Source organism: Dama dama, chromosome 33 (assembly GCF_033118175.1).
Source record: "Dama dama isolate Ldn47 chromosome 33, ASM3311817v1, whole genome shotgun sequence".
NCBI classification, from domain to species: domain Eukaryota; kingdom Metazoa; phylum Chordata; class Mammalia; order Artiodactyla; family Cervidae; genus Dama; species Dama dama.
This window is the reverse complement of record NC_083713.1, coordinates 29,315,785-29,336,222: the sequence shown is the minus strand read 5'-3', so window position 1 is coordinate 29,336,222 and position 20,438 is coordinate 29,315,785. Positions and strand designations below refer to the sequence as shown.

Below are 20,438 nucleotides of genomic sequence, written 5' to 3'. Positions count from 1 at the left end.
TAATTGGAAGCATTTTAAAAATTTTATTTTTCTTGGAGTATAGTTGCTTTGCATTGTTGTTAGTTTCTGCTGTATAGCAAAGTGAATCAGCTATATGTTTACATATGTCCCCTCTCTTTTGGGTTTCCTCCCATGAATCCTTTTAAAACAAAAGGAAGGATCAACAAGATAGAGAATAAATTACGGAGATTAGAGAATCTTATCATTGGTTACATGTCAAAACAAAGTGAGGGTCAGTTCCTGGGAATTTTCTGAACACTTTCCTAGGTACCCTCAGGGATTTAGGAGCTGTATTTGAAATGGCTCCTGCTCTCCAGGAATTTACAGTTTAGTTGGAGAGACAATTGTTTAAAAATATACATCATATTGAGAAGGTACTGTAGAACTTCAAAAGGGAAGATGAGCTGATTGAAATATAAAGTATGTAGAAATGCTTCCTTCCTGTTCCAAGAAAAGGGAGTTAGTTCTCCTTAATGCCTGCAGAAGTTAGAGCTTGAGCTGATATTCGATAATACAGGCCGTGCCATGGTATGGATGAAGATGTTTTCTTCTCTGAGAAATTGAATTACTTGGTCAGCTAGTAGGGGTAGGCCCAGGCCTTGAACCCACATTATACAAGTATGTATTTCAGTGTCTCTCTGTGTGTATGTGTTTATACACACATTTATTTTTCAAATTATAGCTCCAAAAATATGTTAGTGCCAAAAACGGGGTAAAAGGGAAAGCATGCTTGGAGAAGCAAAAAGAAATGGGAGCATAGTTGGAGGAATTTTTATATGGGTATGTCTAGGTGGCCACCACGATAGGCCTTAAGCAGTCTTTCTCATTTTTCTTTTAAATACAGAGATTTTCTCTTTTTTTTCCCCTCCCTTCCAAACTAATTTGAATGTGTTTGTGTTAGGAAATATAGAAAGCTGTGTCTGCGTCTCTCCAGCAGCAGAAAGGCTTGGAAAACTTCTGCTTCCAATACATCTTTATTTTTATATCATCCATTCAGGACGGCAGAAACAGAATACTGTTTTGATTTTCAACAGTGAGGGAAGGGCAGACGTGGGCATGTGACACATTTGTGTGTTCTTTTGTCTAGCAAGGCTTAAGGGGCCAATTTTGTTATCAATTAGATGAGGAAAAGCTGATTGCTAGGGCTTCTGACAGTGATTTTTTAAAAATTCCAGATACTGTACTAACCCTTTAGTAGGTAGTTTTTGTTTTTTTAACTCAGAAGAAATGTTGTACAGGAGATCTTACAACCGTAATCTGAAGTAACTGATTACATTTGGCAGTTTTCTTTCAAGTATCCTTTAAAAACCAAATTTCTGGTAACATGTTTATCATCCTTTAAAATATCTTATTTGATGATAGAATAGACTTGTACTTATTTTTTAATGAATACTTTTGCAAATTATGCTGAAGTAAAAGTTGACATTCTGGTTCTGACTTTCATTTGTAAGAATTAATTGTGTTTCTGGTTAGCTCTGTTAAAAGTACTAACTAGGAAATCTTAGTTTTTATAAGAGAATATAGCCATTAATTTTTTTCTACAGATTAGGCAACTGAAGATTTGTGAAAACAAAATGTATTGATCTCATTTATATTCCCTTGATGAAGGAACACATGCTGGTCTCCGCTCGCTTTCTGTCCACTAATATGAAATCCTTGTCCCTGCTTCCTTGCTGGTAGGTTTTTAGAAGTTCAGTGAGCAATGCAAATTGCCTGAAGGGTGGAAAATTCCCTTGTCACACAGATGCCCTTATCAGCAGCAACCAGATGGAGCTCTGAGCAGGAACATTATCAATGTTAAATTGCTTTTTCTCCCCCCTGAGTAGAAAGGATTAAAGCATTTCTTTAGAAATGGGTGGCAAGTATACAGACTTAGAAATATTAATATTTTTAACAGTTTGCATTTATAAGTAAATACATGAAAATAATGTTTCAAAACATTCTGTGTTCAAGATACAGCCAAAACCATCTCAAAATGTTTTGTTTTAAATAAAACCAGGGTACTGTTCTTTCCTGAATTCACTTGTAAAGAGTAAGCTTGAAATGTTGCTTTTTTTTTTTTAAGATAAAGGATATCTCACTATTAGTGTCATATACATATCTTGGATATAAACTTCGTTTATTCAGTTTTAGTTGTGGCAAGTAAAGGTGTGTTTAAGTTTGTTAATAATGTTGAAGTAAAAATATACACAATCACTCAGAATTTTCATTTATTATCAAAATTAATTGGCTATTTTACTGTTACTGCTTTTGAGTAAATCTTTAGATTCTGCATCAGTTTGATTTTTGAAATGTCAATCTACTAATTATTGCTATTCTTTAAGCTAATAATTGTTAAATATATTGTAATTCCAGATCTATATGAACAATACTATTGTTTAGCAGTGTCAATAGTTATTTATTTTAATAAAACTATAATTTTAGAAGTCTATAAAAGAAACTGCTGTTAATTATATGTGTTGTTCATATCCACTTTGATGTTAGTGATTTTGTTTCTTAATATTGGTTTCTATATGCCATCTAAGCTCCAATGAGTGATAACCATTCCTCTGATATAAAAAGTTGGTATGCCCTTGTGTTTTATATGCCAGTAACCACCTAATCAGTGGCTGACCGAGTACAGATTCTTTCATCAGATTCATATGCAGGTTTTTGAAATGTGTTGCAGTTTTTTTCCTTACGGCATAGTTTTTAGTATTTGCCAACAGCTGGGATTTTGCAACAATTACACTGTGACGTGTGCAGTTTTTTAGGTATAAATATGAACATATGAGTAAGGGCAGATAAACTGTTCCCCTTTTTTATTTCTAATTATCAGATAAAATATGATTGTTACTGATATTGCATAAACCATAATTTTGCAAATAAAAAAGTTATAGGACTTTATTTAGGTTAATTCAGACATGTCAATAAAACAAAAGTATTGCTTTAACCTAATGACCAAGATGCATTTTAATACTTTGCTTACAGAACCAACTTGGAACTTGAATTAATTCATCGAGGAGGGAATTTATGTTCAGGTGGTGCAAGCACAGCTGGTAAAAGGTCCTGTTTAAGTGAGTATTAAGCAGTGCCAACTTTAAAAAAAATTCTAATTATGTCATGAAAGCGCAAGTAGGCAAAGTGGTCTTTCAGTGTATTTTCAGATTCTTTTTATGTTTTGTATAATCACTTTTAATAGTGATTCTATGCTTTAAATCATTAATCTTGTACTTAGAAAAATCATGAATATTTAGCTCTTTCTATACTGTGATTACTTAGTAAGTAAATATAATTAATCAGAATTACATTGGTTCAAAATTAAAAGTGTATTATTCTCAATTATAAATTGTCCTCAAACTTAAATTCTTTTAAAGAATTTTTATGTTGTGTGGACTTAAGAAAAACTTTTTATAAAGACAGTTTGTGTCGCCTATGGATTATAGCTGCTATTAATCAGTAAACAGATTTGTACTGTATTTTGATGTATACAAATATATTAAAATGGTAGATGTTTGCTCTTATGAATATGTTAAAATACTAGTAATTACTTAAAATCAATTAAGTTTTTTAAAAATATATGTATATTATTTTAGAAAGATATATATGTAATTTGGGAATTATTTCAAAGCAAAGGACTGATCAAAAATACCTTGAAATTTCTAATAAAAAGATACTAACTTATGTGAAACTTAAACCAAGTTAATTTTAGAATTCTTACTAGTTGTATTAGATTTTTGTGTTATCACTTTGTATTTAGAAGTTTAAAGTTTTAAAAATTATTGTTTGCTAAGTATTTAATCTTTATTAACCCCTTGAGGTAGGCACTTAAACCCTACTTATACCCAGTGATTTAAATATATTTTATAGGGGAAGCTGTTGATAAATTGGAGTACTAGCTTCTAGTCTGTTTGAGTTGGTAGAAACTATAATTTCACTTTTATTCTTTCTTGTTAATTTGTTGTTTGGTATTGGTTGATTTAATAGTTCAGAATCTGTTTTACTAGAAGGTGTTTAGTAAAGGAATTTTAGTTTTATGTTCAAAATCTACTTTTTTTCCCCTGAGGTACTTAAATTTATACAGAGGCTTGTAAATGGTGAATTTATCCAGAATGCTAAAATTAGTAGTAAAAGTCTAACAGCATCCACTTCAATTATCACTGTCAATTTTACTTTGAATTATTAAGTTGATAGTTAATTCCAGGCTTTTGTCCTTTTTATTTTCTAACTTAGTGAATATGAAATTTCACTGTGACAGTATAGCAGCGGTCATGATGAAGCTTATCCTAAATATAAGTTAATACTGTTTTTAGTTTTCTTCTTTTCCTTATCAATTATGTTAGCTTCCCTCTCAGCTTTATTAAGATATGATTGACAAATAAAAAAATTTATGTATTTAGGTTGTACAACATGATGGTTTTGATTTTAGTTTTCATATGATTATTGTTGTGCAGCTACTTATGCATTACTTATCCTATTTATTTGTAAAAGCAGCTCTGTGAATCATGTGTGCAGAAAGTTATATGTTCTATAAAATCCCACTATATTGCAGGTATATAAACTTAATGTATTTGCTATTTACTCAAGCCTAACTCAAACCTAGTTTAACACAAGAACATATTGATGGTGTTTCATAGATTCCTATGAAATATTAGATCAAATATCTCATTTTTTCATCTTCCAGTAGTTCTCTAATGATATTAGTAAATAAAAATTCTCTTTTCTCTGAAGTCTGTTCATAAGTTGATATTTTTCTTTTCCCATTCATTAGTTTCTATCACCTCTTCAATATATCATTTAAAAAAGTCTTGTCTTTTTTTCATAATATTTTGGTGAAAGAGAAAATGCTCCACTAATTAAGCAAATGGTAAGGAAAGTTACACTTTTGGAATAATGTTCCATCACAAATTCCTGATGAAATTGAAGTTTAGTTTAGTCAAAAAAATATTTAGTAAATTTTTTGTGGAATGGTTTATGAATTGCCTGATATATAATTGGGCTTCCCTGGTGACTCAGATGGTAAAGAATCTTGCCTGCAGTGTGGGAGACCTGGGTTCAATTTGTGGGTCAGGACAATCCCCTGGAGAAGGGAATGAATACCCACTCCAGTATTCTTGCTGGAGAAACCCATGGACAGAGGAGCCCGGCAGATTACAGTCCATGGGGTTGCAAAGAGTTGGACACGAGTAAGCAACTAACACACTGAGAGATAATTATGAATGGATACACACACACACACACACCACACACACAGTGGTGGTTGGTGGAGAGGAAGATTGTCCTATTAACAACAGTGAAAGCAGAAAATATTATCGGGCAAATTCATACTGAAAAATCAAATTGTCTTGGAATAATGCTTTCAGCACTTCCATATTCAAATACGTTTTTTTAGTATTGAGCTAAAATGACCAATACCCAATCAGAGTAAATGTTCCTAACTATGTATTTGGGAAATTTTCCCCAGTAAAAAATAAGCATTATTAATTCACATAGCAATATACTATGATATTTTAATAATACTTTACATTTGTAGTTTTAAACTTTATAAAGTACTTTCACATAAATTATTGTCTTTAGAATGATCATGTGAAATAGATGTTATCTCTTTTTCATAGAAAAGGAAACTGAACTTCAGAGTGATTGCATTGCCAAGTCATACAGCGGAAAATGTCAAAGCTTGCAGTTGAACTCAGCTCTCTGACATTAAATTCAATTATGTAAGACATATCTCTTACCCTTAAGTGTCCCAAAGGATGCAGTACCTTTACAAACATTCATCCGTGGGCTTAGTCACCGCACACTGTCACTGCGCACTGTTGCCTTGGGGTCTTTTCAGGCTCTGCCATGCTGTCTGTCCTGTTATCTTGCTTATCTTTGCCAGCCTTGCACTCTGAATCTTATTTTTGTTTTGGGCCACTCCTTTAGACATTTTCTCAAATCCTTGTTCCTTCTTTGGATACCAGTTGGTTCTCCTTTATTTTTCACCAGTTTGCTGGCTGGTTCCGTCTTACTCCTTCCCTCTTGATCCATCTGGATCAGCTCCCACATACAGCTCTGCTCCTGATTCTTGGGTCAGAACTCTGGATCTCATCTTTATCCACTGGAAGCTCAGGCATTACGGACCTTGTGTTCAGCAGATAAAGGACCTTGTGTTCAGCAGATAAAGGACCTTGTGTTCAGCAGATAAGACTGGTTCTAGATAATGTAAGATATAAAGTGTTAAGTTCTAAAGTAGAGTATGGAAAAAGTTCTAGAAAATTTGGAGGTTTGGGATCATATCTAGCTTGTAAAATCAGTGATGCTTTTGGTGTTTCTGAACAAGATTTTGAAAAATAAGTGAATTTGGAATTTTTGTTACAAATTAGTGTATATACAGATAAGTACCACCAATTTGGTTAGCAATAGATGTAGGACAAAGCAGATGTAAAATTGAAGGCATAACTTTCTTATTAAGATAATGTTTTATTAAATTACTGGGTTAATTTATTCATTCAAATGATTTGAAAAGAGACATGAAAGTCCATAGATTCCAGTGAAGTTCACAGGCTTTCAATACTTTTTTGCCATGATGTTCTTAGTGTATTTCTCAAGTAGAAATTGTTGACACAGTGACTGGGGTGGGGGGTGGGAGGAAGCAACATCATTGATAAATTATTAATATTGGATAATTTTTTTTGGATAATTTTTTAAAATTATCTTTAGATCAACATTTTCCATATCTTTGGGTCTTAGCTTTCTGCTTATTACTGTAGTTTAAGCTACAGTTCATATCACAAATGGACTTCATGATTTAATAGAAATAAAAATTAAACTTAAGTCAAGAAAGCTTAAGGAAAATCCTTGTTTTGACATTTTCACTTGAGGAGCTTTAACTTAATTTTGACATAATATATAATCTTTTCAAGGAATGATGCATACAGTGGGGAACTGCCCCCTGTGTTTGTTAGTCCTAGAAAGGAATCCAGCTTAGATGGTGTGCATGCAGCATGCAGCTCAAAATAGTTGCTCAAAGATGAATTTTTGGTGAATTCAGAGTTAAAATTATTTTGATGTTAATTTCACCCTGCAGTAACACTCCATAAGGATATTTTTAAATACTATCACAAAATTGCTATTCAGTAGTCTCATCTTATTTTTTAACAGTGGTAGAATCTTGATATCTATGGCTTAGTAAGGTTTTCAGATTGAAAAACTATGAATTCTACAAATAGGTTGAATCACAACTTCTGTTCTATTCTTCTTTGTTACCTTGTAACAAGAAGAAAATTTGGCCACCAGATTATTATAATGGTTAAAATGCATAAATGAATGTAAAAATGTAGAAGTTGCCTTCAGACTCCTTTCTTCATGAGTAGGCAGATAGTTTAATGGCAACCCCATTTAATTTCATGGATTCTGTTCCTCATAGTATCCAACCAGAGAATTGTAAGAACCCAGTTTTACCATAGACTGTAAGTCTCAACACTACTGTTTCTACTACTTCAATACTACCACTGGGGATGGGGGTGGTTAAGGAGACTGGAAGCAAGATAAAAGTTAATTTTCAGCCTGGTCTTTTCTTTTTTAAGCACCTAACTTATTCTTTTGGCCTGTTAAAAGGTGGGGTTAGAAGGAGAAAATGGGATTTATTCCCAAAGATTGATACAACTTCTTTATTGAAAACTAAATACATTGTTAATGTGGGGAGGCCTGGGTTAGAGATGTGTTTTAAGATTTTGGGCTAAGAGCCTTAGAGTGATTTCAGCTATTCTTTAAAGTCTTTCTGCAGGTCCTATACTTTGTGGTGCAGGTAGCTAGGCCTTTCTGTGTTAATCGTATCGTTATTTCAGGAACGAAGTACCACAGATAATCATTTCTACTATCAGGCCATAGGAGTCCTAAGATTTGCTTGGCTTAGGGCAGGGCAGTTCCTCTTCAGCCCTCTCCCCTGTCCCTCAGCTTGAAATGGGGTGCTTAAATTAGACGTGGATTCATGGAGCATGTCTTCTTTGATAAGGAGGAGATTAGGAGTCCTAAGAACTGACCTTTTTCTTTACCCTTCATAGGACTACCTGTGTGTGGAGGCAGAATTGTGCACCTCTTCATATTGTCCTATGCCATGCTGTAAAGGTGAAGGGGGAGGCTGGTCACTTAAACCTGAAAGTAGGAGCAGAAAATTCCATGAAACTAATGCTATGATGCTTGAGGTAACGAGAGAACATAATGTGCCTGGAAGTGGAGGCATAGGAACTGCAGGAGGAGAACCCAGCATGAAAAGTAGCAAGTACTAAAGACAGCCTTTTCTTCTGGTAGTTTTGAATTTTCACAAGAGATAATTTAAGCAAAGCTCATCTACTTTAACTTGTAGTTGTATATCCCTTTATTAACTAGGAGCAACATAGAAAATAAAGAGGTGGGGTTGGAAAGAAGCAACATAGAATACAGTGTTGGAAGGAACACTGGATTGGAATTAGAAGATCTGAATTCTAGTCCTGTTTGTTATATATTGGACTTTAGGAAAGTTGCCTGACTGTTTACCTTGTGGTGGAAATGGGGATTGTGATACCTGTGCTGACCATCTACCATATCTGTCATGAGACATTACTTTGCCAACAAAGGTCCGTCTAGTCAAAGCTACAGTTTTTCCAGTAGTCATGTATGGATGTGAGAGTTGGGACTGTAAGGAAAGCTGAGCACAGAAGAATAATGCTTTTGAACTGTGGTGTTGGAGAAGACTCTTGAGAGTCCCTTGGACTGCAAGGAGATCCAACTAGTTAATCCTAAAGGAAATCAGTCTTAAATATTCATTGGAAGGACTGATGCTGAAGCTGAAACTGCAGTCCTTTGGCCACCTGATGCAAAGAGCTAACTCATTTGAAAAGACCTTGATGCTGGGAAAGATTGAGGGCAGGAGGAGAAGGGGATGACAGAGAATGAGATGGTTGGATGGCATCACCGACTCAATGGACATGGGTCTGGGTGAACTCCAGGAGTTGGTGATGGACAGGGAGGCCTGGCGTGCTGCAGTTCATGGGGTCGCAAAGAGTCGGACACGACTGAGAGACTAAACTGAACTGTCTTAATGACTAGTATGAGTTATACTAAGAAATAATTTGCCAGTTTAGAATTCTTAGGTGTTTAGAAATAACTGACAGAGACACAGAATTTCCAAGCTGGTGCTGAGCTCTTTGTGTTCAGTTTCCTTAACTGGATACCTCTCAAATCATAAAAATTGTTTATGGTGTCTTGTGTATATGTATGGTATTCTTAGCCATACATGTGAAGCTATAATTTTGCAATAAAGTTGGAGTTATATTTTTAATTTGTAGGTTTTTTGGTATTATAATGTTGCTTTTAATATTGTTAAAGATAGAGCAGATTGCTAAATCTTACCTTTTGTTCCAGCTGAGAGTTCTTATAATTAAATCTTTGGTTTTTTCCAAGGACAAACTAGTCTTTCAGTGGTGTTTCCTGTTTTAGTAATGATATGTTTCTCTTGTGATTAAATACATTACAGTACCTTAGACTTGTCCCAGTTGTAAAGAATTTGATTAGGTGTTGCAGAAAATAGAGTTCATTTTCCTAGGTGAGTTGTCACAGCAACCAGCATTGTGAAGGAAATAGTGGGAGCAAGTAAATCAACCACTGCTTTAGTAGTCAGAGTTAAGAGGTCACTTCTCTGAGGAAGTGAAATTAGGGCTGATAAATTGGCCTCCTTCTTGGTTAGCAAGCCAGCGTGTCATTACAGCAGAAAAGGAAGAGCATAAGTCCATCATGAATATTATGCTTATGTTGTTGTGATTTTTAAAAACAAAGATTATTGACACATTCATGAAATATTCAGTGTACTTAAAAAATCCTGTTAAATGTCAAACACTGTGCTAACCTGGAAGTACAAAGAGGAAAAGAAATAGTTGTCTTTTTTAGGGAGATTTCACTGTCTAATAGGAGAGGAAAATGTGAAAAAATTGCAAGGCTGTATTAGAAGTGCTAAAATAGAGGTAACTCTAGAGAATGCTTAAAGCAAAGGATGATCACATCTGTCTCAGGTCTGTCTTAGAGAAAACTTTGCCGAGGAGCACTTGAACTGCCTCTGAAAGGTGAATCAGGTTTGCTTAGAGAACAGGAAGATGCCATTCTAGACTGCGAGGACACCTTGCAAAGACAGAGTGACACGTGGGGGATACTTGCTGAAGGAAGGGAGGAAAGAAGCTTAAGTCATAAACCTGAAAAAGAAATAGGGGTTCTCACTCTCTCAGTGACTTTTAAGTGCTTTCTATGCCTCTTCTTTCAGTGGTTCACAAACCAATTATGAGACAATATGGATAGATTTATTGTTTACAGGAATTGGAGGTGGTTGAAACAGAAGACTTAAAGCTAATGAGGACTTTGTTATCTACTTGAGAAATGATCCAGGGGGTAGAGTAGAGTAAAGGAGGATGGTCATTGGCAGAACCAGTAGGATTAATTGGTTTATTAATTAAACCAATAGGCCGTTTTTCCTTGGATGTTTGCATGGGCAGTGATGTCATTCACTCAGATGGAATTGTAAGAGGAAATGAATATCAGAGCTAGGCTGGGCTATGTAATCAGTTTAGCTTTGGATATATAGATTTCTGTGGTGCCTGTCAAACATCGGAAGTGGTAGAGAAATTTGTGAATTGTAAACTTGCAGGTAGAAGTGGAAGTTGAGCTTAGATGAAGTAGTGTATGCAGAATGAGAGGGAAAGAAGGCTAAGAAGGGATCCTTTTCCTTTCTTATGGAGAATGCCACCTTTTAGGGCTCAGCAGAGGAAGAACACTTATAGGTGACTGAGAAGAAGCTGGGGGAGAACCAAGGAAGAGTGGTACCAAAAGTTCAGGAGAGGAGAGAGATGAAGGTTAAAAATATATCTTAATATTTGTGTAGAGTGGTAGTTTTATGTGGAGACCTAATGTTTCTTATGTAGTTATAATCTCTAATTTTGGCTGTATTATCTCGAGTTTATAAATATTACATTTATTATTTGGAATTTATCCATAGAAACCATATATGTATGTCCATGTATTTAAGCACACTGTCTGCACACTGCAGATATGTGTTCCTACTATAACTACTCATCACGTCAAACAGGCCAGAGAGTTGGAATTATCCTCAGTTTACAGATAATAAAACTAGGATAATTTGCCCAAGGACACATGGCCAGTACAGAGCTTGAATTCAAATCTAGGACTTCCTTAGTCCTACTGGACAGTGTTGCCTGTTTATTGAAGTCACAGCACACCTATAAATGAGTGATTTTCTCATTTCTAAACCCTTTTGTAAATGTAGGTGTAACTTTAGAACTTTTAAATGTGTCGTTCCAGAAAAAGTTGTCTATTCCTTTTGCTGTTGTTATTCAAAATTTTAATAATATCCTTTCTTGGTATAATTGCTTTTCAACTTTTAAAATCTCATGAACATGTGTGTGCGTGCTCAGTCACTTCAGTCGTGTCTAACTGTGACCCCATGAACTGTAGCCCGCCAGACTCCTCTGTCCATGGGATTTTCCAGGCAAGATTACTGGAGTGGTTGTCACGCCCTCCTCCAGGGGATCTTCCTGACCCAGGGATCAGACCCTTGTCTCCTGCATCTCCTGAATCGCGGTGGATTCTTTACCACTTAGCTACCAGGGAAGCCTGTCATGAACATATTTGGTGTTTATTACATTTTTCCATTATTTTTTGGTTTTTAACTTATTGACGTGATCAGAGGTTCTCCTCATCCTACATCTTCTAATGTCAATATTTGTTCCCTTGGCAGTGAAGAGCATGGTCTCCTAACCAGTGGACCACCAGGGAATTCTCTAAAAGATATTTTTGTTGCTAAATGAATTTTAAAGTTTACTCTTATTGATATGTCTCAGACTGAATTTTGCAAACACAGTGAATTAAATAAACATAGTGAAAAGTATTGATTGTTATTGGCCTGCTCTGCTTCCTATTGAAGTTATCTGCAATTTCCAGGATTGTTTCTGAAAGATAGATGCACCTCATTAGATATGTTATCATCCTTTAGTTCTAGTTAAAGCCAATACCAAAGACTCTTGTCATATATTAATAGCTTTAGAAGATGCAACAGGGTTACAATCTCAGTTTTTCATAGGAATGGAAAAGGGATATGTGTTACAAAAGGAATTTTATACTTTTCTTTTAATCACTAAAACCTCAAGGAGAACTGAAGTGATAGAAAAAACAAAGAAGTAGGAAATCTTGAAGTCGGATTCCCTGGTGGCTCATATGGTGAAGAATCTGCGGCAATGTGGGAAACCCAGGTTTGATCCCTGGGTTGGGAAGATCCCCTGAAGAAGGGAATGGCAACCCACTCCAGTATTCTTGCCTGGAGAATCCCATGGAGAGAGGAGCCTAGTGGGCTACTCCATGGGGTGGCAAAGACGTGCGGCAAAGTCACACGACTGAGTGACTGTCACTGTCGTCAGGAATCTTGAATTCTGTTCTTAGCTTTGCTAATAAATATTTAGGGTGACCTGGCAAGGTACTTCCTTTCTCTGGGCCTATATCCTCATCTGTAGAATAAGGGAATATAAGAAAATGAAAAAGTTTTCTTCTAACATTTGTATTTCTTTAATATGATAAAGTCTAGGAAATTAGGCATTTGCAACATTACTTTTATGCTGGCCATGGTTTCAGTGTAAAACAGGTTAGTAAAATTGCCATGTCTATGCTTTTGATTAAATCAAAGCTTCAAGTTAATTGACTTTTGTCTTGAAAAGAGATAGTAAAAAGAGACCTTTGATTCACTTAAAAACTTATATAAGAATGCAAAACTCCCCACTTGGCAGCTTGAGTTAATATTTCTGCTAGAGGATTTTTTTTTTAAAACACTTCTCGGTTTTAGACACTTTTTTAAAAAAGATGAATTGTATATATACTTCATAAAAATCTTATGTAAAATTGAGTTGAAATAAAATAAGAATAACTAGTATATCTTTATCATATTATTTCACTGCTAAAAATGTCTCTTGTTCTTATTGTTACCAATGGAACCAGGTTACTAGAAAAACTGAAAATTTGGGAAACTTGTCTCAAAACAAGATAACTATATTATCTACCTGACACAGTTTTTGTGAAAATAAATTGAGACAAATATATGTAGGTGATTTAAGTAGTGCTTGGCACTAATAAATACTCAGCTAGTCTTAACCATTAATAGGATGAAGAAATTTTAAGAGAAGATTTAGACTATACATTGATTTACTGGCAGAAGATGAATAAGAATAAGGTATTTAAATTCTTCTGTTTGTTACACAGAGATTAGATTGAAACAATTGTAGGTACAGTGTTAGGTTCAGCTCCTCCCCGACCTCCCATTTCTACTACACTGCCCCACAGAGTGGAACGTTTGTTTTGTTCATCTTATAGCTCTCATGTCTCACAGATGATTTCTTCAAACTACTACCACCACTAATATTACTAATACTTATATGGATGGATCTCAAGTTGTTCTAAAGTATAGCTAATTTCTAAGGCAGTTGCTCAGAGATACAAAATGTTGTTTAGTTTTGAGTAGTTTAATTTAGAGAGTAAGTGACAACAATATGGTTATGTCATTTGACTTTTTTCTTTCTGGCTTTAGTAATTAATTCTAATCACCTGTCAAAAAGTATTTTCTGACTTTCTAGAAAGGGACTGTTGATTTATTTTAATTCAAATATTTTGAGTATTTAAGAGAGTAATTTAGTCCAGTCTTTGCCATTTATACCAGAAAAAGGACATGGGATATGAAAGCAAAATTAAAAAATTTTTTCCCAAATAATTTAAAAATTTTAAACAATTCTTTTTCTAAATGTGGTAGCAGAATTTTGTCAAAAGTTGAGACTAGTAGATTATTGTTATGGTATCTGTCATAGATTATTGTCAGATAGAAGAAATGAAGAAGAAATGAACATAGCAGAATAGTTCTTCTAAATATTATTCTCATTTCCATTATTTTTTCCTTCATGTTGAGTCTAAAGATGAAATCACAATTAAATCTAAAGAATATTCAGGAGAGAAAAATTAGGTAAAGGAAGAACTTCAGATAACAGTGGTTTATGTGGATGTGATTGTTCATGTTACTCAGAGTAGGGTGTTGAAGATAATAGTGAATTTTGGTTAGGAGATCACAACAGTGAAAACTACAGGTTACCAAGATCAAGGCATAAAGCCAAGGAAAGGTAGGTCTCTGACAGAACATGAGGAAAACAAACTATTTCTGTATTAAGATTGAGCATAAAAGAATAGTCCAGGTTCTGAATTTATTTGGATATATATCTCAGTGACAGTGAAAGTTGTGTCCAACTCTTTGTAGCCATATAGACTATACAGTCCATGAAATTCTCCAGGCTAGACTACTGGAATGGGTAGCCTTTCCTTTCTCCAGGGGATCTTCCCAACCCAGGGATTGAACCCACGTCCCCTGCATTGCAGGCAGATTCTTTACCAGCTGAGCCACAAGCGAAGCCCAAGAATACTGGAGTGGGTAGCGTATCCCTTCTCCAGGGGATCTTCCTGACCCAGAAATCAAACCGGGGTCTCCTGTGTTGCAGGTGGATTTTTTACCAACTGAACAATCAGGGAAGCCCTCAGAGTTTACCTTAAAAGAGAGCATGAAGTTGTTGGTACTTATACTTGGTGAATTATAAGGAAAGGAAACATTTCTTTAAAAATTACTAGAGATTTTGCCTGTATGTTGTTCTGGACAAATTGTGTGAACTTTCTAATTACTTTTCCTTCAATTTATTTAGATCAGCTATTCCATGTATTAGCCTTGCACATGCGACTTTATAGCATTGATTCTGAGTATAACCCTTGGAGAAAGCTCACACAGTTACTAGAAGAGATCAGTTCGCAGTAAGTATTATTGAAAGATTAAATTCAGTTAAAACTTTTTTGAAAATGATTAAGTATAAAAATAAGATTGAAGTTCTTTTTAATATGTGAATTTTCCTAATGAGACAAAAATACATGATAAAAATTGAAAACAGTTTATTATACTTTTATACCATTTATATACTATTATTATTATTGTTACTATTTATGCTATTATATTTTCTGTTAAATTTGCATAAAAATTCCTACTGAGTGAGAAAATCTTTTAAAGAATTTCATTGGTTTTTATATAGACAAAACATTCAGAGGCACACAATGGCCGGTTGTTCTTTTCATGTCATAATTGATCAAAGGGTTCAAGTAACCTTAGACTTATTCCTTCATTGTAAAGTTCCCCACAGCCTTTCACCTGATGATGTTTGAAACCTATGATCATTCTTGCCTTCATTAGGTACTACAGAATAGTGGTTTAAAAAAAAAACACAAAAACTACTTTATGATTTATTAGCTAGAAACACACTAGTTTTAGAATCTGCTTTTCAAAAATAACACATGACAACCAAATTCCCACATCATTAAAATTTTTGAAATGATACACCTAATTTATTTACTCCTAATTTATAGAAATACAGAATCTGTACTTTATGCTACCACTTATGTAATCAGTGGTAAAACATTTCTGAGGGAATTTGAATAATAGGTGAGAAAGTGGTACCCCCTAAATTTTTTTCTTCTTAGAACTTTGGGCTTGTAAAGAAGAGATGCCAGGGAGACTTAAGAGACAATAATAGGATTCATAGCACTAATGGAAGTTTATCTTTGGAGAGAAAGACAAGTATTAAAGAGATACTTGTAGAGAAGGGAGATATTCAAAGAGCTGTCTTCTTTGGCAGTTCCATAAGCATCATAGAAGCAGGGATTGTTTACTCACATGTATCCAATGCTTGGCCAGCAGTTAGGTAATCACTATTTTGCTGAATGATGAAGCCTTATAAAAGATTTCAGCAGTTTTTATTTATCCCAAATCTAGTCTCACATGTAGCTTCAGAATTTAGCTGATTCTCAATGCTTAGGATTTACTTTTGTTCTCTGACATGAAAAATTAAACCTGTGATCAAAATATTTAAGTTTCTAAAGGAGTTTTAATTCTTTTAGAATGAAAAGAGCTGCTCTATAATAAATTCTGTGTGTTTTATGGTACTGTACGTACCTTAGGTTTACTATTTTGTCTTTTATAGTATATTTTAAGTTCTACTTTGGTTATTATATCTTTTTTTTAAACTTTGAAAATGTTAAAAGATTCTCTTTGAATTTTATGTTAGTCCTAAAGTTGAAACAACTTTTTTGTTTGTTTCCAAGTTTTTATTTATTTATTTATATAAATATATATATGTGTGTATTTATATATATAAATATATATATATGTGTGTGTATTCCTTTTTTTTTTCTTATTTTACTTTACAGCATTGTGTTGGTTTTGCCATACATTGACTTGAATCCACCTTGGGTGTACATGTGTTCCCCATCCTGAACCCCCCTTCCCCCTCCCTCCCCATCCTGAAACAACTTTGAACAAGAGATATTAACCATGCCTTTTCAATGTAACTTGTTTGTGAATTGATTTTTTTATAACATGAATATTTATTCTTTAATATAAAGTTTGTGATAGCAAGTATCCTGAGTGCCACCCCATTTGTAGTGAAGCTAATTCTCTTAAATTCCATTTAATACTTTGTTTGATTTCTATAATCTGAGAGATCAGAAAGATTCACAATCAAGTTAATGTGTCCCAGTTGTTTAAGTTAGTAAAACCTAATAAATTTTCTAGGTAGTTTTTTCCTATTAGGCAGAATCAAAGAAATATGTGAGCCTAGAATATTATATTTTTAGGCAAAAATGTGGTCCTAACTTTTGAGATTTCTTAGTTGCTTACGAAAGTTTGGTTTCTGTTCCATACACATATATGTGAGATATAAAGTGAATTAGAAAGAAAATAAAATACTGTCTAAAGTGATTATGCATTTTTCTTTTAGACTGGGAAATGAGGAACAACAGCCTGAGGTTCCAATTCTTTATCATGATGTTACATCCCTTTTGCTCATCCAGATCTTAATGATGCCTCAGCCCTTACGCAAAGGTATGTCTTCACAGTTTAGATTCTTAGATTATATTGTATATATAATGAGCATTCTAAAAACTACAGGCATAAATATAACATTCACTCTGATGGAAATGTTCTGAGATAAATAGCATTGTAATCATTTATTTCTAAAGATGAGAGTGAAATAAAGAATTTTTTTCCTTGTGGGTCTGTTTTTAGCTCTTTAGTCAATATTTAGGTAAAGATATGGGGGAGTCACTGAAAATCTTTAAGAAATTAAAATAGTACAAAAATGTGAAAAATAGAGCAAACTGTCAGCTTTAATGCCTGTACCTATCTATATGCATTTTGATATAGGAGTATCATAGAGTTATTAAAAATGTGATGACCCATTATTTTTAATTAGTGTTAATATCATACTAGTAATTTTTACATACTAATTTTTACTAGTATGATATTGATAGCATTCATAATTATTGCTCCCTAGTTGTATGAGTTGTAGAGTTTTTAATATATTTTGGATATTAAACCTTTCTGGATATATTATTTGTGAATATCTTCTTTCATTCAGTAGGCTCCCTTTTTTGTTTTATTGGTAATTTCTTTGCTGTGCAAAAGCTTTTTAGTTTGATGGAGTCCCATTTATTTTTGCTTTTGTTTTGCTTGCCCAAGGAGACATATCCAAAAAATATTGCTAAGAGTTATATCAAAGAGTGTACTTGCCTTTGTTTTCTTCTAGAAGTTTTATGGTTTCAGGTCTTACATTTAAATCTTTAATCCATTTTCAAGTTTATCTTTGTATATGGTCTGAGAAGATGGTCCACTTTAATACTTTGGCATGTAGCTGTTCAGTTTTCCCAGCACTGTTTGTTAAAGAAGCCGTCTTTTCCCTGATCTTATATTCTTGCCTCCTTTGTCATAAGTTAATTGACCATATACATGTGGCTTTATTTCTGGGCAGGAAAGTCAGTTTAAATGCTTGATTTGTTTACCAGTTTTCAGAAAAATAAGTAGGTTTTGTTTTTTTTCTCTTAGCATCCTCCAAAGGATGCTTTTTTGTTTTTTATAATTATTGTGGACTAATAAATTTTAGCAAATGAGATTTCTTTTAGTTCTTGTGTAGAATAATAACTGTTTAAACACTTGTAAACACTTGGTTTTAGTTGGCTTGTGTCCTGATGGTATGACCCCAGCAATCTTTGGTAGCTTCTTCAAACCAAGGCATTTTAATCTGTGATTTAGGTGTTCACTGGAAAAAACAAACATTTAAATGAAACACTCACACCATTAGGTGATGTGCACAATTACTGAAAGTATGAAAAAACTCCTTGTAAGTTCAGAATGCTTTTACCCTAGACAAGTAGAGTTGAAAATTAGTTTTTATTAAAATAGGCCAATATTTGATTAAATGGAATCTCTATACTTGATTGAAGACTAATTGTACCTCATATTAGGAAAGTATTTTGAACTCCAGAGTATTGGAGAATGTTTTTTTGGAGTGCTGAAATTAGTTGTGTTCCTAGACTTCCTGGAAACCATTCGAGTAAAGATTATTAAGGTAGCCTTTTGTTTTGATCATAGGCTTCCATAGTGACTCAGAATATCACATTCACATGATTTTTCAACTTCCATTATTCCTTGAACATACTGTACTGAAGAGGCAACTTTATCGTTGCTACAGATACCTTACAGCCTACTTGACATTGTTTTTAAGCAGGTAATCTATAGTTTGCACACAGAAATAAAGATTTCTTTCAGGTAATTTCATTGTTTTTGAAATGTCCCTTTTCCTCATTTCAAACATATCAAAATAGCTTTGGTGGCATACAATGTTTAAAAAGTGTTTTTTGAATGGATTCAAGACAAAGACTGTTGGAGCTTTTATTCGTTTCTCCACATCCTTCCTTACATTATTAAAAGAGCTTAATTTGGAACTCCCTGCTGGCCTAGTGGGCTTCCCTGGGGGCTCAGATGGTAAAGAATCTGCCTGCGATGTGGGAGACGAGATTTGATCCCTGGGTTGGGAAGATCCCCTGGAGGAGGAAATAAATGGCAACCCACTCCAGTATTCTTGCCTGGAGAATCCCCATGGGTGGGTTACAGTCCATGGGATTGCAAAGAGTCAGACACAACTGAGTGACTAAGCACAGCACAGTGGCCTTCAAGGAATTCATGAATCTCTTTAAATGTGAAAAAAAATTTTTATGTATATGTACATTTTTTATGAGAAGTTCCATAGCTCCTACCATATTTTCAAATGAATCTTGACCTCTAAAACTGAGTTATTTATAAATTCTCCTGAGAACTCTTGGTCATAAAGCAAATAAATAGTTCTGTAATAAGGAATGGCAGTAAGAAAATTGCTTTTGAGTAGTTGTAGAATCAGATACAGATTTTAATGGGATGAGAAATAAGAGGGAGATGAGAGAACAGACATAGTGAGCAGAGAGTTATCAGGAGTGAATGTGGGGAGAGAATAGAGGCTGTGTGTGGATATAATTCAGAGTTATTTTTCTTTTTTTTTTTTTTGAGCAGGTTTTGAGCACGTTTAAATGTTTGCCATGTCTCCCTTATTCACTTAGTAACACCTGGTGCTCCTTTACTGGGAAGCCATTTTCTTGGCTGTCCCTTTTTCACTTTCTCAAAATAGCTTGTTCATAGTTCTATTTCAATACCTGTCTCTTTGTCATAATAGTAGATTTTCTTCAATATTACTCTCTCGAGACTATCAATTCCTCCAGGATTTGCACCATTTTGTATGTCCCTTGTGCCTACCTGGTACATAATGTACTCAATAATGTGGAATGATGGTGTTAAATATCCGGTTGTCTTATTTTCTGGTAAATTGCTTATTTTCTCTCGAAATTCAAGAAAGCTGTTACTTTAGTTGAAATCTTTGTATCTTAAATTGTGATCACTTCTGTATAATGTTCTTTGGTAATGTTGGCAGTTTATTAAGCCTAAACCTCAATTGTCCTGAAGTATACCCAAGGGAACAGCATTAACTACCTTATTCATTGTTAGATGGATGTTGGGATCCTTTCCCAGTTCTGTGTTGATTAAGGCAAAAAAAGTCTTATTAAGCTGTTTGTGTTCATTATTCGTCAGAGGGAAAATAGGCTGAAGCTTATAACACGGAAAACCACATCACAAATTCTTTTTTGTTGTAGACTAGACATTTTGAAGAGAATCAGAGCACATTAGTAACTCAGATCATAAAATGGAAGGCTAAGAAGATTTGATATTTTCATGGATATGTGCAAAATACTTTATTGAAGAGTATAATTTTTTTACAAAAAAAATTCATGATAATTTTAGGAAAGGAATAAGTGTCTTCATTACATCATGTTTATTATTTCTATGATTTTTCACATTTGGGTTTTATTATTTTATATATACTCTATCTTGTCCTTAAAGAAACTTGGAGCATTTGGTATCACCTTAACTCTAAAACAGTTTATGGAAAGAAACTTTTGCAAACATCAGAATCCTCTTTGTCTTCTTGTTTGTCACCTACCCTAAGCCTGGT

The 20,438-nt window shown here is 34.1% G+C and overlaps 1 protein-coding gene across 1 annotated transcript in view; it reads left to right on the top strand.

The window, feature by feature from the left end:
• UBR3 (ubiquitin protein ligase E3 component n-recognin 3) overlaps nt 1–20,438 on the top strand; it is a 190,776-nt gene that overhangs the window by 150,331 nt on the left and 20,007 nt on the right. The window contains exons 30-32 of the mRNA XM_061135459.1: nt 2,971–3,056; nt 14,724–14,829; nt 16,842–16,945. Coding sequence (XP_060991442.1) covers nt 2,971–3,056; nt 14,724–14,829; nt 16,842–16,945 — 296 coding nt within the window. The remainder of the gene's footprint in view (nt 1–2,970; nt 3,057–14,723; nt 14,830–16,841; nt 16,946–20,438) is intronic.